Below are 16,649 nucleotides of genomic sequence, written 5' to 3'. Positions count from 1 at the left end.
AGGGAGGAGAAAGACAAAGAAAGGAGAGAGGAAAGATGGAGAAAAGGAGGAGAGGAGATAATGAGGGGGGAAGGAACGATGGAAAGAATGGGAGAAGAGAAATGGGAAGGGAAGTGGATCTGTGCTGTGGCCACAGAGCATAGGGGGTATGTGTGTGTGTGTGCGTGGTGTGTGTGTGTGTTATACACTTGTGCACATCTATTGTATGTGCTTATGTGTGTTTGTGTTCTTGTGTGTGTGTGCAGGTTCATACGTGCCTGTGTGTATCTGTATGCTGAGGCCAGGATTTTCTATTACCTCCAAGAATGTTACCAATTATCAGAGCCCAGGTAATTTAGCACCTCTCAATGGCTGGATATACCAGTTGGGGATACTAAATATTCACCGTGCATTTTGGTAGGGGGGCACTTTATATCTAAATCATAGCAAGGGTGAATTTCTTTTTATAGTTAGGCAAACTTTTTTAAAGGGCTTAGAGTTTTAAATGACACATGATTTTGGTCCCAGCATTTGGGAGGCAGAGGAAGGCAGGTCTGTGAGAGTTCTACATCAGCCTGGGCTAGATAAAGACAGACTGTACCAAAGTTAACAACAAAATATTAGTTTATTTTCATTTGTGTATTTTGACTGTTTGTATAGATGTAAACTGCATGTATACAGTTCCTGCAGAGGCCAGAAGAGGGTGTTGTATCCTCTGGAAGTGGAGCAATAGATGATTGTGAGCTAACAGACCCCCCAACCCATCCCCCCACCCACACGCATGCACAAGCACCATGTGGGAATTAGGAACTGAACCTGGATCCTCTGCAAGAACACCAAGTGCTCGTAACCCAATCTTCCCCCATCCCCCGCCCCCAGGACAAACTTTTGATTGGGGGAAATAAAGCTAGCATCTTCAGAAACTCAGGACCGTGCATAACTTAGCTGAACAAATGATCTTAAAAATAACAAGTGAGGTCCAAGGGTTGCTGTGGAGGGGCCTCCAGAGACGACGTTGCCCTAATTGGTATATTAAAAGATACTTCCGGCTTTTGTATTGAGTGGCACCTGGACAGCAAGTGCTATGGCGTGAATGCCATTTGTGCCCTCTGAAAACAACACTGAAAGTTGATCCCTGTGCTTACTTTTGTTGCCAACACGACACATCTAGAACCACCTGAGGAGAGAGACTCAATGAAGGATTTTCTCCTAAGTTGGGACTGTCTGTAGGGAACTGTTAATTAATTGATGTGGGAAGATCTGGCCCACTGTGGGCAGAATCATTCCCTCGGCAGGGGATCCTGAGCCTATAGTGTAATCTTGAACTGAGTGGAATCAAACAGGTAGGACCGCCTGTCTTCACCTCGCTCTGCTCTTGACTGGGGATGTGATGGGATTAGACTTCCAGCTCCTGACATCCTGATCTCCCTGTGATGTTGGATTGTAACCTGAAATATTAAGGTAAAATAAACCCGATTCTCCCCTAGTTGCTTTTTGTCAGGGTATTTTTTTTATCACAGCAACAGAAATACAACGGAGTAAGTTCAGTTGTGAGCTAGTAAAGGGCGGGACCTTTAGGGGGTGATTGTGGTTCAGCCCTCATGAACACATCAGTTCACTCACAACTCATGGACTACTGAAGTAACTTGAGTAGGGTCTGGAACCCAGTATGGCTAGGTGTCTGCATGCTCCTTGCTTTGCAGTCCCAGACCTTGAACTAGAGCTGTTGGCTAAAATAACTCTTCCTCAGTCTGTAGAATTGCTTCTTTTGTTTCTTCACTAAGTCCAGGCTGGATTTGAACCTCCTGACCCTCCTACCCTCCCAGTATTGGGATCTCAAGTGAGTGCCTCCACAGCCAGCGTTGTAATACTATTATTAGGAATAGAAAATGACTTCAGGTAACAATTGTTCTGGTTAGACAAAATCAAGACTGCCACACCAGGTACTCCACTGTCAATCTGAGCTGGCTTCAAACAAACCAATTATAAGGTGAAATTTGATAAAGATAAGGATAAGATTTTGCCTGAAGATGTCGATTGTAATGCGAGCTTATGTGGGGACACTGAAGGCACCTCAGACACTGAGAAAGAAGATGGCATATTTGTGTCATCCCAAAAGATTGTCATTTTCACCCTAGCTAAACGTGAGCTGTGTAGGACAGGACATCATGTGAGGTGGGCACATTCTTCTGATACAGTGATTATAATTGCATACTAAATAAGTGAATACAGTTGAAGGGCCAGAACATTTCCACTCTTTTAAGTCAAATTCTGTCATTAGCTAGTATGGTAGTTCAGGGGAAATCCCTTAATATTTTCTGTGCTTCCCATACCTGGTCTATGCAGTGGGGAATTTGGATTCCGTAGCCTCTACTGCCCTTATTTTGTTAAAAATATTTATGAGTGATATAAAAAATTTAGACCTCTTTTTAGTTTTCTGATCTGAACAGAATAGACCCACTTAATGAAGAAACTGTGTCCCGGGGATTGACAAGAAGCAGCTCCTGTCAGATTTTCAGATTTTCAGATTTTCTCCATCATTCGGTACTTCCTCTCTTACGTATTTTTAGAAGTCAGCGTGAAATGTGTAGCAGATGGGGAGGGAGGGAGAATCCTCAATCCCCCTCGAATGGCTTGCTGCATTTGAGGGAGATTTAGCTGTCTGTTCCTCAAGCACTTTATTATGGAGTAAACATGAAGCCGTTCTCCAGCCATTAGAGTGCTTTATCCACAAACGTCCAGGAATGATTTCAGATTAAGGTATGACTGCTTTGAGCACCATTCAAACAGACGGCTCTGGGGAGGCTGACTCAAGTGGGGGGCGGCAAATGTTCAATGCGCTGAGCGCTCACTCCTGCTTCAGTGAAAAAAAAAACAAGCAAACAAACCAACACCTGTCCTCTTTCCAAAATTAAAAAGAAAAGAAGCTGTTCTTCATGAACTTCTCTCTGATTTTGTATTTCTTATAATGGAGAGAAGGTAAAAACACACAGTAGCTGGGCATGCATGGTAAGCTCTGCTTGTAATCCTGGCACCCAGGGTAGGGGCAGAGGCAGGCTCTGTGTAAGTTCAAGGCTGGTCTGGGTTATTTAATGAGACCATCTCACACAATCATACTTACAACAGGTCTTACTTGGTGCATCTGAGAAGGGAAGGGACAGAACTCGGGCTTTCCACACACAAGTAAAAGTCTCCCGGCAACCAGGCTCCCTCTGAAATCTCATCTGTCCAGAACCTTCTAGGAGGTTGAAAATTCTTAGTTTATGCTTTCTAGGGTCATGAGACCAGAAAATAGTGAAGGAGAAAAGCAGCCCTCCCAGGCATGCCTCCCAGTCTCAGCCTCAGTGCCTCTCAAAGCCGCCGAGATCCCTGAGGTACTGTGTGAATGTGGCATGTACACACACGCACACACATTGTGTGGTCACAAGCTGAAACCGAATGGGTGCCGCCAGGGGTGGAGCCTGCGGCTTAAGTCCACCCAACACAGGAACCCTCACTGGCAGTTAAGAACACTATATACTCTTCTGGAGGGCATGTGTTCAATTCCCAGCACCCATATAGAGGCCCAAACTACCTGTAAATCTAATTCCAGGGGATCCAATGTCCTCTTCTGGCCTCCAGAGGCACCAAGCATGCATGCCATGCACAAATATAGATGCAGACAAAACACTCACACACAGAAATAAAGTTAATAGTAATCAAAAAGATAAGATGGGCTGGGCAGTAGTGGTGACACATGCCTTTAATCCTAGCACTTGGGAGGCAGAGGCAGGCAGATCTGAGTTCAAGGCCAGCCTGGTCTACAGAGTGAGTTCCAAGACAGCCTGGGCAACACAGAGAAACTCTTATCTTGAAAAAACAAAACCAAGAAAAAGATGGAGATCTACTGTGGACCTCTGTTCACATGCAGGCTTACTTGTGTGTCCACACATATGTGTGCATGCACACATATGACTCAAGCATGTACACATACATACAACTGTATGTGCTGTTTTCTGAGGCTACCCCCTTATAGTTGGCCTCAAATATTACCCAACATGGAAAATTACCTAATTCATCAGCTTTGGCTCAGAGTAAGGGCTCCTGCTCTTTGTCCCAATGATGTTTCTCTTCAGACATTGACTCGGCAATCTGGAGGACTTACAGTAACTTTCAAGGTGATCCTGACAAGCAAGACTCCAAGACAGTGCTGGACATGTTGGTGCACACCTTTGATCCTAACTCTTGGACTCAGGCAGGAGGATCTCGGTGAGTTTGAGGCCAGACTGGTCTATAAAGGGCAGCCAGGGCAGCCAGAGCTACACAGAGAAATCCTGTCTTAAAAAACAAAACACACACACACACACACACACACACACACACAGCAGAAAAATACTCCAAGAGGGTAACAACATAGGCCAAATAGGACACTGAGGTGGCTCCTTGGAGAGGGACACTGGGAATTATCTCCCATCCAGGACTGTTACCTGGACTGTGACCCAGGATGGGAGGTAAGAGATAAAGCCTGAGATTCCTAGGCCTCAGAGGTACCTTATAGGGTGGTGATTGGGGTTAGCATTGCTTACTGTTGGTGAAGCCCAGGTTAAATAATAGGATGGAATCTCTCAGGGCTCACGAGATGGCTTAGGATAAAAGATGTGCTATACAAGTCTGGAGAACCAAATTCACTAAAAGTCAAAACCACCACGAAAGGGTGTGTGCTACAGAGACTCATCTGCTGGAGCTGGAGCTACGAGCCCTCCAGGATGGTGGCAGAGCCTTTAAGAGGTGAGATCTGGTGGAAGATGATTAGGCCCTAAGGAGCGTCACGCTCAGCAGATATTAATGTGGTCCTCGGAGGACCTGCTTATTTCCCAGGACGAGGGGTTGTTAGGAAGAACAAATTCAGCCCTTAATTGCTCCCTTCCTGCCTTGCCATTCGGGGTGTGTCTCCTTCTCTCCCCAGCGGCACACAGCTGGTTTGATTATAACAGAAAGGAGACTCCTACCTAGGGTATGTATGTATGTATGGCAGACTGGAGTGGGCACTTGAACAGGTAACCTTATTTTACTATTTGGCAACTTCCAGACAAGACCAGTGGTCTTAACCACTATGGCTTGTGATGGGAGCCTTGTGCTTGTCCTACATGAGTGGCTTTGCAGGACCGTGAGTGCCATCAAAATGGAGGCATGTGTAAGATGGGCATGACCTGCAGCTGAGACCCTAAAGCCAGGTTGAACTGCACACACCTGCTACTGTGGGTCCAGACACAGGATGGAATCTCTCAGGGCTGGGGTGATATCTTAGGTGGTAAAAGGCATGCTATATACGCCTGGAGACTAGAGTTCAGATCACCACTATCCACATTACAGAAATAAAAGCATGCACATACTTCTAACCCCAGGCAGAGACAGAGGGCCCCCGAGCTTGCAGGGATGCCAGCTTAGGTTAGTGGCAAGCTTCAGCATTGGTGACAGACTGTCTCAAAGTATAAAGTCTTCTAGAGGATCCAAGATTGGTTTCCAGCACCATACTGGGCAACTCCCAACCTCCTGTAACACCTAGGGGTCTGACACTCCCTTATGGCCTCTACAGATATCTGGCATATAAACTCACAGACATAACACACATTAAAAAAAAAAAGTGAGAATATTTATCAAGGAAGGCATCAAACTCTGCCCTCTGTGTGAGCACGCACACACACTCAAGTGCACACACAGATGACACAGATGTTGGGAGTGGTTCTGATGCTTTGATAGGGAGTCTGTGTGTGAATGTTGAAGGTCCTGGTCCCCAATGGTTCTTGATGGATCAATAAAAATGCTAGCAGTCAATGATTGGGTGGAAGATGGGGAATGTCCAGGTTTCCGAAGGCGGTCTAGTAGACACAGGAGAGGGAAAGATTGACTATGCTTTGGAGGGAGAGCCACCAGCCCCTCAGATCTCAGGTAGAGTGGCCACTGGCCCCTTCACCGGACTTGGCCTGGGGTGGTTGGTAGATTAGAAACGCAAGCAAGTTGAGAGCAGATTTAGGGTGCTGAGCTGGGAATGAAGATAAGGGCGCATTAGCCACAGGTGGTTTACAAGTGCCTGACCTTTGAGCTAAACATCTTATTAAAAATAAGCTAATGTGTATGCACTGTGTGTGGTTGATGCAGGCTGGAGTTATCACAGAGGAAGGAGCTTCAGTTGGGGAAGTGCCTCCATGAGATCCAGCTGTAAGTTTTCTCAATTAGCGATCAAGTGGTGGAAGAGGGTCCCTTGTGGGTGGTGCCATCTCTGGACTGGTAGTCCTGGTTCTATAAGAGAGCAGGCTGAGCAAGCAGGGGAAGCAAGCCAGTGAGAAGCATCCCTCCATGGCCTCTGCATCAGCTTCTGCTTCCTGGCTTGTTTATGAATTCCAGTCCTGACTTCCTTTAGTGATGAACAGCAATGTGGAAGTGTAAGCTGAATAAACCCTTCCCTCCCCAACTTGCTTCTTGGTCATGATGTTTGTGCAGGAATAGAAAGTCTAAGACAGTGTGCATGTGTCCTTCATCTGTGGGTCCAAGGGAACCAGGGCGATGGCTGGTAGCACAGTACCCGGCCCATGCCTGGAACTTAAAGCAGGTTAGTAGAAACTACATCCACACACACACACACCCCACACACATATTCTCTCTCTCTCTCTGGCTCAGTGTGTACCTCCACATAGAGATAATTGTTCACACAACACACAATACTTATCTTCAATTGATGCAACTCAGTAATTTTATTGCAACTGGAAGACAATACATCACAGAAACTTTATGGTAGGTCTGGGGAAGTGTTATTTACAATAAATGATGAAGTAGTTTGTCTTTGGCAATATGATTACACATGAAGAACGCAAAATGCTGTATGGACCCCTCCCAAGCAACACCAAGTCCCCGGAGCCCGGCTGATGGAGTCATCTCCACACAGCTGCTTTAGGCTAATGCAAACACCACAGAACATCATTTTCTTTCTCCTTTATGGTTCTCCCCTTCTGTTCATGATAATTGGCAGTTTTGTACAGAAATACAGAAAAAAAATTGGCTTCTGAAGAAATTATTACTCTTGTAAATTAATTTGGCCATGTAGGCCTGTTGGCCAGGAAAGGTCAGGTGACCCTAAGATTCAGCCACAAACCTCGTGGTCTTCTGCTTTATCATTGTGGTCTTGTTTTCTGTAAAATTAGAACAAAACTCAGAAGTGTTACAGAGTTGTTAAAAAAAAAAAAGTCTTATGTAGCTGTTTCCCAGACACACAACAGATTGTTTTTCTCTCCCCATGGTCACCATGGCAGGACAGGCGGGGAGAACCACGGGTGAGTCTGGCTGAGCCTGCTATCTCCTTGAATGGCTTCAACACATACTCTAGAAATGGAGACTGTGTCCGTAACCGAAAGTGTGCTGTTTCCTCTAAAACAGGAGAAACGGGGAAGTCAGGTATGGAAAGATAATACAATTTCTAGGTTTGACAGGATCACCATATCGAAGTCTTTTGAGAATCCAATATGGAGCATCAATTATTTGCAAAAGGGTGGAGAAGGCATGTTCTCTACTTTTGCAAATGAAACACAGTGGAGGAACACTGCTGTATAGATTCCAAATAAAGTCTTGATTCCAATACTAACGAGACAGGAAGGGTACTTGTGAGCATCCCACAGCAAGTCAGAAATGGTCATTGCACAGCGGTCTCATTCCAGAGGCTCGACAGCACGAGGCAGCACCGTAGACTAACATCCGTCTCGGCCATGAAAAGGTGGATCGTTTTAAAAATGGTGTTTTCCTTCCTTAATTTTTGGTCAGTGAGGCTAGCACTTGTTTGCTGAAGGGTAGAAGAGTACCAAGTCACACCCATTATTCATGACAAAGCAACCGAGTGGAAGAGTCTGTGCTTAATTCAAGAATAGCCAGCAGGAGAGAGGACGCTGGGAGTTAGCCACCATGGCTGGCGCGCTCTCAGAGGAGGAGGAGGAGGAGGAGGAGGAGTTAACAGATGAATTCACAAAGGTGGGCAGGTCTATACAGAACACTGAATGCTGTGTGTAACTCCTCATGACATCCCAAGAAACAGGAACACCACACAATGTATATACTTTGATTTACACATTCCGTTACAAAGGAAAAAAAGGAAACAAAGCAAACAACAAACAAACAAACAAAAAAAAAAAACAAGACACCATTACAATTCTGTAACTGTGTTAACTGCAATAGAAACCAAAGTCTAAAGTCTGACAGGTAACCAAAAAAAAAAAAAAAGGGTTTATCACTTAGGTTATATAGCAAAAGTGTTGATGTATATTATATATAGTAGTATAAATAATAAAAAAGTATTATTTAAATTAGATCACAGTGCTGCATCATGTGCCTAACAGTGTTTGATATAGTACTGGTGGGCTGGGACCTACAACACAAATAACTGAACTGTCAACACTGGAAAGTCACGATCAAGAGGGGATGAATGCTCCAATGTTTTCTTTTGGTGGCAAAAAAATAAAATAAAAACCCTGCTGAAGATGAAAGAAAAGGACTTCTCTATAGAACAAAGAATTCAGTCTACACATCTGGGCAGCTGTGATCCACCAGAAAGAAATGAGTCCCATCCTGAATAAGGTTTGAAAGGGGAAAGAGAAATCACACTGAATTTAGTCTAATCCCATAGATGGGAAAATGTTCCATTCCGATCACTTGTCCCTAACTCTGGCTCTAGCATCATGTCCGAGCCCCACTCCCACCCCTAAGGGAGAGTCCAGAGGTTGGAGTGGCATCAATAAAATCCCAATTGGTGGCTTGGGACATTGCACATGGGCCTGCTGTTGGGACTCTAGGCACCAAAACCACCCCATCTCTTGCTTGGGCTGCGCAGAATGCAATAGTCCTTCAAGAAAGCTCCGTGGCAGGAACTGCTAAGAATAGGAGGTACTAGACATGCTAATGACTCTACAGGAAAAACCTGCTCTTGGGAGAGGCCACCAACCCATTCCTCCTCCTAACACTCAGCCCCAAGATGGAGATCTGCCCCAGGCACCCTGACCACGGTTTCCTTTCACCACAATCCCAGTGTGGGTTTGGTTTAGCTTTACTTTCAGAGAGCCAGCTTTACTAGAAGAACTCTTGACAAACATACTGACTGGAGATGCCGGGGAAGTAGGTGCTTGGCGATATATTAGAACGAAAACCTACGTACGGTGCAGACCCTTTCCAAAAAGTACTAGAGAAGGAGGAAAGACTGTGAGGAGCAGGATAAAAATGCTGATATGAGTATCACCTGAGAAAAGAAAGCGAGTGAGTCTCTCTCTTCTCTTTAAATGTGTCTGAGGGCCAATAGCCAGTAGTTGTTATATGTAACGGTGCTGATGTGTTCCCAAAGCATCTGTAAATATTGCTATAGTTCCCCACCCCCCACCCCCACCCCATGTGAGTCCGTGAGATACTGGGAATGAAACATGAACAGACACTTCTCCCCACAGGAGAAATGCAAGGAAAAAAAAAAAAACAACAAAACACCACATCCCTTTAACGATTGCTCAGGCGATCTGTCAGACTAATGGATACACAGGCTAGTTTGAAAGCTAGAAGAACACCTGACATTTGGGAAGGAAGTCCAGCACTAAAGGAATTACACTTAAGCAAAATATTCTTTCACAAATAGGCTTGTGCTTAAATTCTCTACTGCTCTTGGGGGAGGGGGAAAGAGAGGGTGTCTCCTGCCCCTTGGCTTGTTAAGGACACGGACAGCCACAAACACAAGGATGACTTAGTTTTCGCCTCAACAGTCAAAATACAGAGTTAAACACAATTGAGCCATTGTTTTGGTGCCGCATAAATGTGTATGCCGCCCAAAACAGAAGGAAAATAGAAAAAAGTACCCTTACTAAAGTTTCCCCAACAAGTCTTCCAGAAAATTCCAACAAAGGTGCCGAGGGAGGCTCAGGAAAATAACACTTAGAAAGCTGCCCAATGAGGTATTTATGCAAACGGAGTGGTTCTGGGGTTCAGAACACACTTGTATAAGAGAGTTTTTCAGATCTCAGCGAGATCGGAAAAGTAAATCACACACACACTGCATCTTGTTACCTCTGAAAGAGGCCTCTGCCCCTTCAGAAAAAAATGAAACGAGGGCAGACAGCCCGAGTGGGGTTCTCATCGGAAGAAGTCCCCTGCCAGAAATGGCGCCAGTGCTACCTTTACCTTCAGGTCTGAGTTTGAACATCTTGGGGGTGGGGGTGGGGTCTTCTGGACTTGTAAGGTGACAGCGGAAACCAAAGCGTGGCTCAGGGTTCCAGAGCTGTGGATGGCTTGTAGGGTGTCAGGGGTTTGTGCAGAACACATGCGTGCTCTCCTCTAACCCTGAACCCCCATGCTGAGAGCCCCGCCTGTGGGCCATGTGGGAGGAAATCTGGCCAGCCATGAAGTGGGAGCCGCCCTCAGGCTAGGTAGGGGGAAATGCACCAGATAACCTTCCAGACTCCTGTCCTTTCAGACGGCTGCGGCCGCCATGGTACCTGGTACTGACAGACAGATGGACATGGCATTAAAGGCCCACTACTGCCCTGTTTCAAGAGCTCAAGGTCACTTTAGTTTCCTCTCTCTTCCAAACATCTGACCCTGAGCCACGGTTGTGTTTTTATTTTTAAAAGTTCTGTCCATTTGGACCAGAGGCCACATTGTTTTAGGGTTTTCTCTTTAGATCTCAAGGAAAAACTTTTTTTTTTGATTTTTTTGTTTGTTTGTTTGTTTGGCAAAGGTAACTGGAGTTTCTGGCCTGTGTGATGTGGTGTTCAGCTCTCCAGCTCTCACTATCCAGGTGGTCTTAGTCCCAAGGTGGCTACTGTGCTGAAGTGGCAGGGATGGCCAGCCCCCTCCTCACTGCGAAGGCACAGCAGGCCGCGCGGGCGGGGCTGCCCCATCCCACCCCTCCATCATGAACTTCCTCCTACCCATGTACCCATCTCTTACCCTCACCCAGTAAGGCCCATTAGCATGTTTCCCCTTCCTCTGGCGAATTTGCATAATTATATCCATTGACTTTTTCCTAGAACCAGATCACGGTAAGGACTTTCCTCAAGTAAGCGTCCCATAACTCTCCTGATTCTATCGTACACACTAAGTTTGCCCTCGGATTATTGCGTCATGTTAAACACATACAGACATAGGGAAGGACACACTCTTCAGTAGAGAATCAGAGGGGGTCGGGGCTGAGTGCAGACAAGGCAGTAGAGAGCTCAACCGGCCAAGCCCCTACCAGAGCATGAAGATAATTTATATTGCAGAGTAAGTTCCCCAACAGTCAGAATTTGTCCCTGAAGAAGGTTAAACCTTAAACACCTGCTTCAAAACAAAAACAACAAACAAAAACAAAAAAGAAACAAAATAATAACAAAAAAAAAAAAAAAGAAAAAAAAGAAAAGGAAAAAAAGAAAGAAAAAGAACAAAGGGCCTCTAAGCTTAAGGGCTTAAAAATTAGAGGCATAGTCTTCTCTCTATTTTCTATATTTATATGAAAATAATTCATGCTTCATGCTAAATACATTATTTACCTTACAAGAACTTTGTTATTTTGAATAAAAAAAAGTTTGTTTTTGTGGATTTTTTTTCTTTTTCTTTTTTTTTGTCTTCAAAGAAATCCATGCGTTTGTGGATCAGAAATTTCTGCTGGCTACACTGGCTGAACGTGAAAAATCACAGATCTTTTCTTTTTTTTCTTTGTTGCAAAAATGAGTACTGATATTAATTGCAAACCCTTTTTGAGGACAGTGCAGGAGTTTAATTGTTTGTCACGTTTTTGCGTTTTTGAGTCCATCCACGTGCCTTTAACCTCATAAAAAGACACCATAATACTAATGGCAGTTTCTGTAGCACCCCCCCCCCCCAACTTGGATCAGATTATTTAGGAGGAAAAAATCTGTACCATTTTTCCTTAACAGCTACTGCCATTTCTTGGGCAGTTAAGAGGGCACAGCCTGTTTTCTGCATCACCTTTAAGTCGTGTGTGTGTGTGTGTGTGTGAGTGTGTGTGTGTGCGCACACACACACACATAGGACCAACCTTCAGGCGTATGGCTTTTGGAACGTTTTCCTAATTTAACATAGAGCAGAATTCAGTGGTTATCAATGGCTCTAAGGATCCCTGTTTTCCCTCCTCAGTCACTGACACCTAATACACCCAGAACAGTCTGGTATGCAACTTGGGAGATGTTACCAGGCTCAAGGTTGAGAAATGCAGAGGACTGGCAGTCAGACCCTGGGCTTGCCACACAGCAATGCTGCGGGCATTTCTGGTGTGGTGGGATGCCAGGGCCAGAGCACGGGGTTACCCCTAGGGGATAATCTGTTCCTAGGGGACATGGGCTCTTCAGCCTCTGCTTCCCAGTCTCACTCCAGACACCATTGACTTCTTAAATCTCAGGGTTGGGCTGAGCCGTGGGGACTCTGTGCGTGCGGCCTAGGTGGTGCTTGATGCTCCTGTGGCATTAACATGGACACCCCTGTGGCTTAGCCACAGGGTTCTGACAGGCTGCAGGAAGCAATGGTTAATTTTGGCTTTTTTTTTTTCTTTCGGTTTTTGTATTCAGATAAAGAAAAGCTTTTGTAAAACGGCTGAGTGTCGATATGAGTTTCTATGGCTTCAATCTCCTTTAAACAGAAAATTCTTAAGGGTCCAAAAACCAAAGGAGTGGGGGGTAAATTAAAAAAAAAAAAAAGGAAAGAAAAGAAAACCAAACCAACAAAAGGAAAAAAGAAAAAGAAAAAAAATTGCTGATATTGCCACAAATCATTAGAAATCTCCTGACATGCTGAAACCAAATGGCCGTAAGTTCAAAACAAATCAGAGACTTGTTTCAATTTTTTGCGGTTTCCTTTTGTTCTTTCTGCCCCTTGGCCGTCCGATTGGTGATGTTGTTCAAACAGGACCGGATCCCTGCCAAGTGCAGGAGCGAGCCGGCCGCCTCCTTCATCTCCTCATCGTCGCTCTCCGGCGGCTTCTCTGTGCGTCTCTTTTTGAGGGGCAGCGTGTCGCTGGGGACCTTCCGGGCCTTGGCGAAGTGCTGGCGCTTCTTGTGCTGGGACGCGTACCCGCTGTCCCCCAGGGCATCCGTGCCCTCCTTCTGGCCGGCTCTCCTCTCATCCTCCTCCGTCTCGCTGTGGCTCTCATGGCTCTGGAAGCTTCCCTCGCTGCCCTCCTGGCTCCCCTTCGTGGCAAACTCATAATGGTCGTCGGCCGAGGAGGAGGAGTCGCTGGTAGGAGAGGTGCTCCTGGCATTGGAGGACTTGGCACTACTGTAGTTGTGGTCCTCCTTGGGATCGCCACTGACCACTGGGGAGCCACATGGCGGCTCGCTCTCAGTCCGCATCCGGCAACTGGTGATGCTATTCCTGCAGACGGAGAGGGAACAACAAATTACATCTTCTCTGGTGAAGACGTGGGGCATACTGGGATCCTGCAAAGACTGCTAGCAATTCCAAGATATGGGTGACAGGTGTATGAGCTTCGCAGATGGGGTCCCACTCCTCAGTCTTATCTTTCCTGGTTTTCCCTCCCCACTCCCAGTGACACGTTCACCAAACAGGTGCGTCTGAGTTGTTAAAACAATACTTTTGAGGTGACAGGCAGAAGAATCGTTCACACATCAGCCCCAGCCCTGTGGAGTAAGACACTGTCAGTGGATGCTGGCTGGGCACCACAAGGACAATGACATATTCTCTTCTGAAATGGCTGCGTTTATCAGAAGGCTAAATACAACAGGCGGCAAAGAGCCTGCCTTCCGATGACAGTCACCCATTCAATCTGCCAATCGCTGAGCAGTGAGGGCGGGGTATCCTTTCAGAGAGGACCCAGCAGAGCAGCGAAGAAAACAGATGTCAAGGCTGAATCATGGAAGTGAGGCCGGCAAGTTACTGCTTCTTGAGCTCCCCACAAACAGATGTCGTACTGAGCCCATGACCCTGTCCAACTCCTTACTTTACAAGGATCAGAAGTTAGTGCTAAGAAGTGACCTACTAAAGGCACGGAGCAGGACAGAGCTGGCAATGAACCTGAGCTGTAAGCCCTCAGCTCCACCTCCTGGACCGGCTCTCTCTGGATTCCCTATGACATGGGTCCCTGCTGGAACGCGCCGTCCGCTTTCCCAGCGCCCCTCATGCCCTGCATCGCTCTTTGTGCTGTGTATCTTTATGTCTGGGAGGCCACTGGCCACCCTGCCTCCTCCTGCGGTAGGGAGAGTGACTGTGCTCCTTTCGTTGCCTTCCTGATGCTCGGGATAGGTGAAGTCAGAGGGGCGGATGAGCACAGGAGGCAAGGGTTCCTTAAAGCCAAAGGGAGAAGGACCTGGGGGGGGGGGCAGGGAACATTCTGGCAAAAAAATGATGATGCAAAATGGCGAAGGTGCCGAGGGCCAGGCTGGCTCGGAGGTCTTTCTCTGTGGCTGCTCAATGTCTTTCCTAACTCTCCTTTCCCACCATGAGGTCCCTGAGAGTTCCCAAGGCCACTGCACACAGCCTGAACAGTTTCCTTCTCCTCTGTCAGAAGGATGAGGAGATTCAGCATAAAGACAGTGAGGTCCTAGGATAGGAACCCAGAGCCTATGGTGGGCTTATGTCAGCGTGCAGGCCTGAGCCTCAGAGCCTGTCTGCCACACCCTCATCCTGTAGTTTTCCTTTCTTTGCTGTGTACTGGGTGCATAAACATGGCTGGTGCAGGTTATTGGGGAGTATTATAGGTATACAGATAAACGTGATTAACTGTATAGCTAGCTCTCAATAGTTATCAAAAGCAGATAAAAACCTATGTTCCACCTGTGCTTTTCCTGATCTTTCTGTGTTGACCATAGATACTATGAAATAGAAAACTAACTTCTACTAAAGTATGAAACAGTTTCTTAGGGAACCCAAATACATTTAGACAAGTGAACTGGGCCATGATGGATTTTAACAAATCAATTTCCTTATGAACCCTTATTTTAAAAAATTCATTGTCTGTGTGGGAGCACAATGTGGAGGTCAGAGGGCAACTTTTTGGAGTCCTTCTCTCCTGTTCCTTGTATGGGTCACGGGGATCGATCTTGGGTTGCCAGGCTTACTGAGTGTCTCCTAGCTCCAAATGCATATGTTTTATAATAACCGAGACTTGAGGACAGCCTCAGTAGTGCAGGTCAGCAGAGCGTGGCCCGTAGCTGAACAAACACCAGGAGTGAGAAACCCAGGAGCTGGGGCGGGAAGCAGGGCCTAACAGGGCCTGGTGGGTCTGGCTGAGGGGCAGGGAGATCTGAGTCTTCCCCTCCCTCCCTCCCTCCCTCCCTCCCTCCCTCCCTCCCATGAAAGCATTGAGCGTGGATGGAGAAATGTCTGAAAACTTCCTGCTTTAAGTAGATACCTCTTCTGGAGAACCCATATAGATAAGGGGGGAGGGGCAGAAGAGGGGTTTCCCATGGTCCTGGATTCTGTGCTATGGAAGGGAGTACCCAGAGTCTTCCTTCGACTGGATTCCACACATAGCTTGGAACACCACCCAGCTCAGCCTTCTACGGATAAGCAAAAATTTGTGCGCTGTGCAGACAGAACCAACACAAACACAGCCAGGACTTTCTGGCTGAAGACAGGCACACTGGTGCACCTTTAGAGTGTGAGACCTGGAATATGGCCGAATCTCATTCTTAATGAAATTAACTTTCTCTGAGATTTCAACACAGGTTTATAATCTACAAATGACACACCAAACTCTGCAGGAAATGACAAGCTCCTCCAATAATCAATAACTTGGCGTCATGTGACTCGAGATGGTGTAGGTCAGCTGCACCAAGCTGGCGTCCAGTGGCTCCTGCTGCAGGGGTTGTCATTACAGGACACCAAATGCTTAGAAGAAACCGGCCATTCTGAATATGTTAGAAGGTAAATTTCTAACTATAGTCTCCTCAAAACCAAAAACCCCAAACCATTCGACTTAACATGCGATACAGTGGGAACGCCTGCAGTTTCTCTGTGTCGGCTGAATTTATAAGTCATGATCTTCACAGTGATCACAGATTAGCTTAAATGAAAGCCACCTCATTTTACCACCCCTAGGAGTTCAAACCACAGGCCCAATGAAGCCACGTGCTCTGAATCGCAAACCTGTTGTTCATTCTCTTGTCGACTACATGGGAAATAAAGGCAGTGAGACCTCACAGTAGCTCAAGCCAAAAATGATCCACATTTGTAACTAAGCAGCTGAGGCGCAGGGTATGCTAATTACTGTGTTTCCCCACAGTTAATTATTTGCTCCGTCCTATTTAAATGGCACAGGTTACCTGGAACCTACTGGCCCGTGGGTTATCCATGGAACCTACTGGCTGTCTTTTGGAGAGTAGCCTTCCCAAGGCATTGGCTGACCCCTTGCCAAATATGAAAAGCAGACAGAATTAACATAAGGATGGCGGAAGCAGAAGACCTGAGGCAGTGCAATGCTGTTCTACAAAGGCGACCTCAAGAAAGACAGGCCAAGCTAGAGGCTTGCGCTTCCGGCCAGGTGGCAAGGGAGGCACGGGTAGCGAAGGCTTCTCTGATTACGATACAGAAGGTGTTAGATCCTGTGCAGCTACAGATTTTAAAGGCATCCTGAGTTCACTAGATAATAAGGGGAGGGCAGGCAAACCCATGCCTGCTGTGTAACCCTGACAGTCTGAGTGTGACTCTGGGCATCCTAGTGT

At 46.4% G+C, this 16,649-nt stretch overlaps 1 protein-coding gene across 8 annotated transcripts in view; it reads right to left on the bottom strand.

Annotated features, from left to right (window-relative positions):
• Positions 1-6,691: 6,691 nt before the first annotated feature.
• Positions 6,692-16,649, bottom strand: part of Foxn3 (forkhead box N3) — a 368,618-nt gene continuing 358,660 nt past the window's right edge. For all 8 annotated transcript variants that reach the window (XM_052185268.1, XM_052185266.1, XM_052185264.1 and 5 more), the window contains one exon: positions 6,692-13,341. In XM_052185268.1, the coding sequence (XP_052041228.1) occupies positions 12,807-13,341 (535 nt within the window). In that variant the 3' untranslated portion in view covers positions 6,692-12,806. The remainder of the gene's footprint in view (positions 13,342-16,649) is intronic.

The sequence above is a fragment of the Apodemus sylvaticus genome, chromosome 6, assembly GCF_947179515.1.
Source record: "Apodemus sylvaticus chromosome 6, mApoSyl1.1, whole genome shotgun sequence".
NCBI classification, from domain to species: Eukaryota; Metazoa; Chordata; class Mammalia; order Rodentia; family Muridae; genus Apodemus; species Apodemus sylvaticus.
The sequence above is the reverse complement of the archived record's forward strand: the minus strand, read 5'-3'. Positions and strand labels throughout refer to the sequence as shown.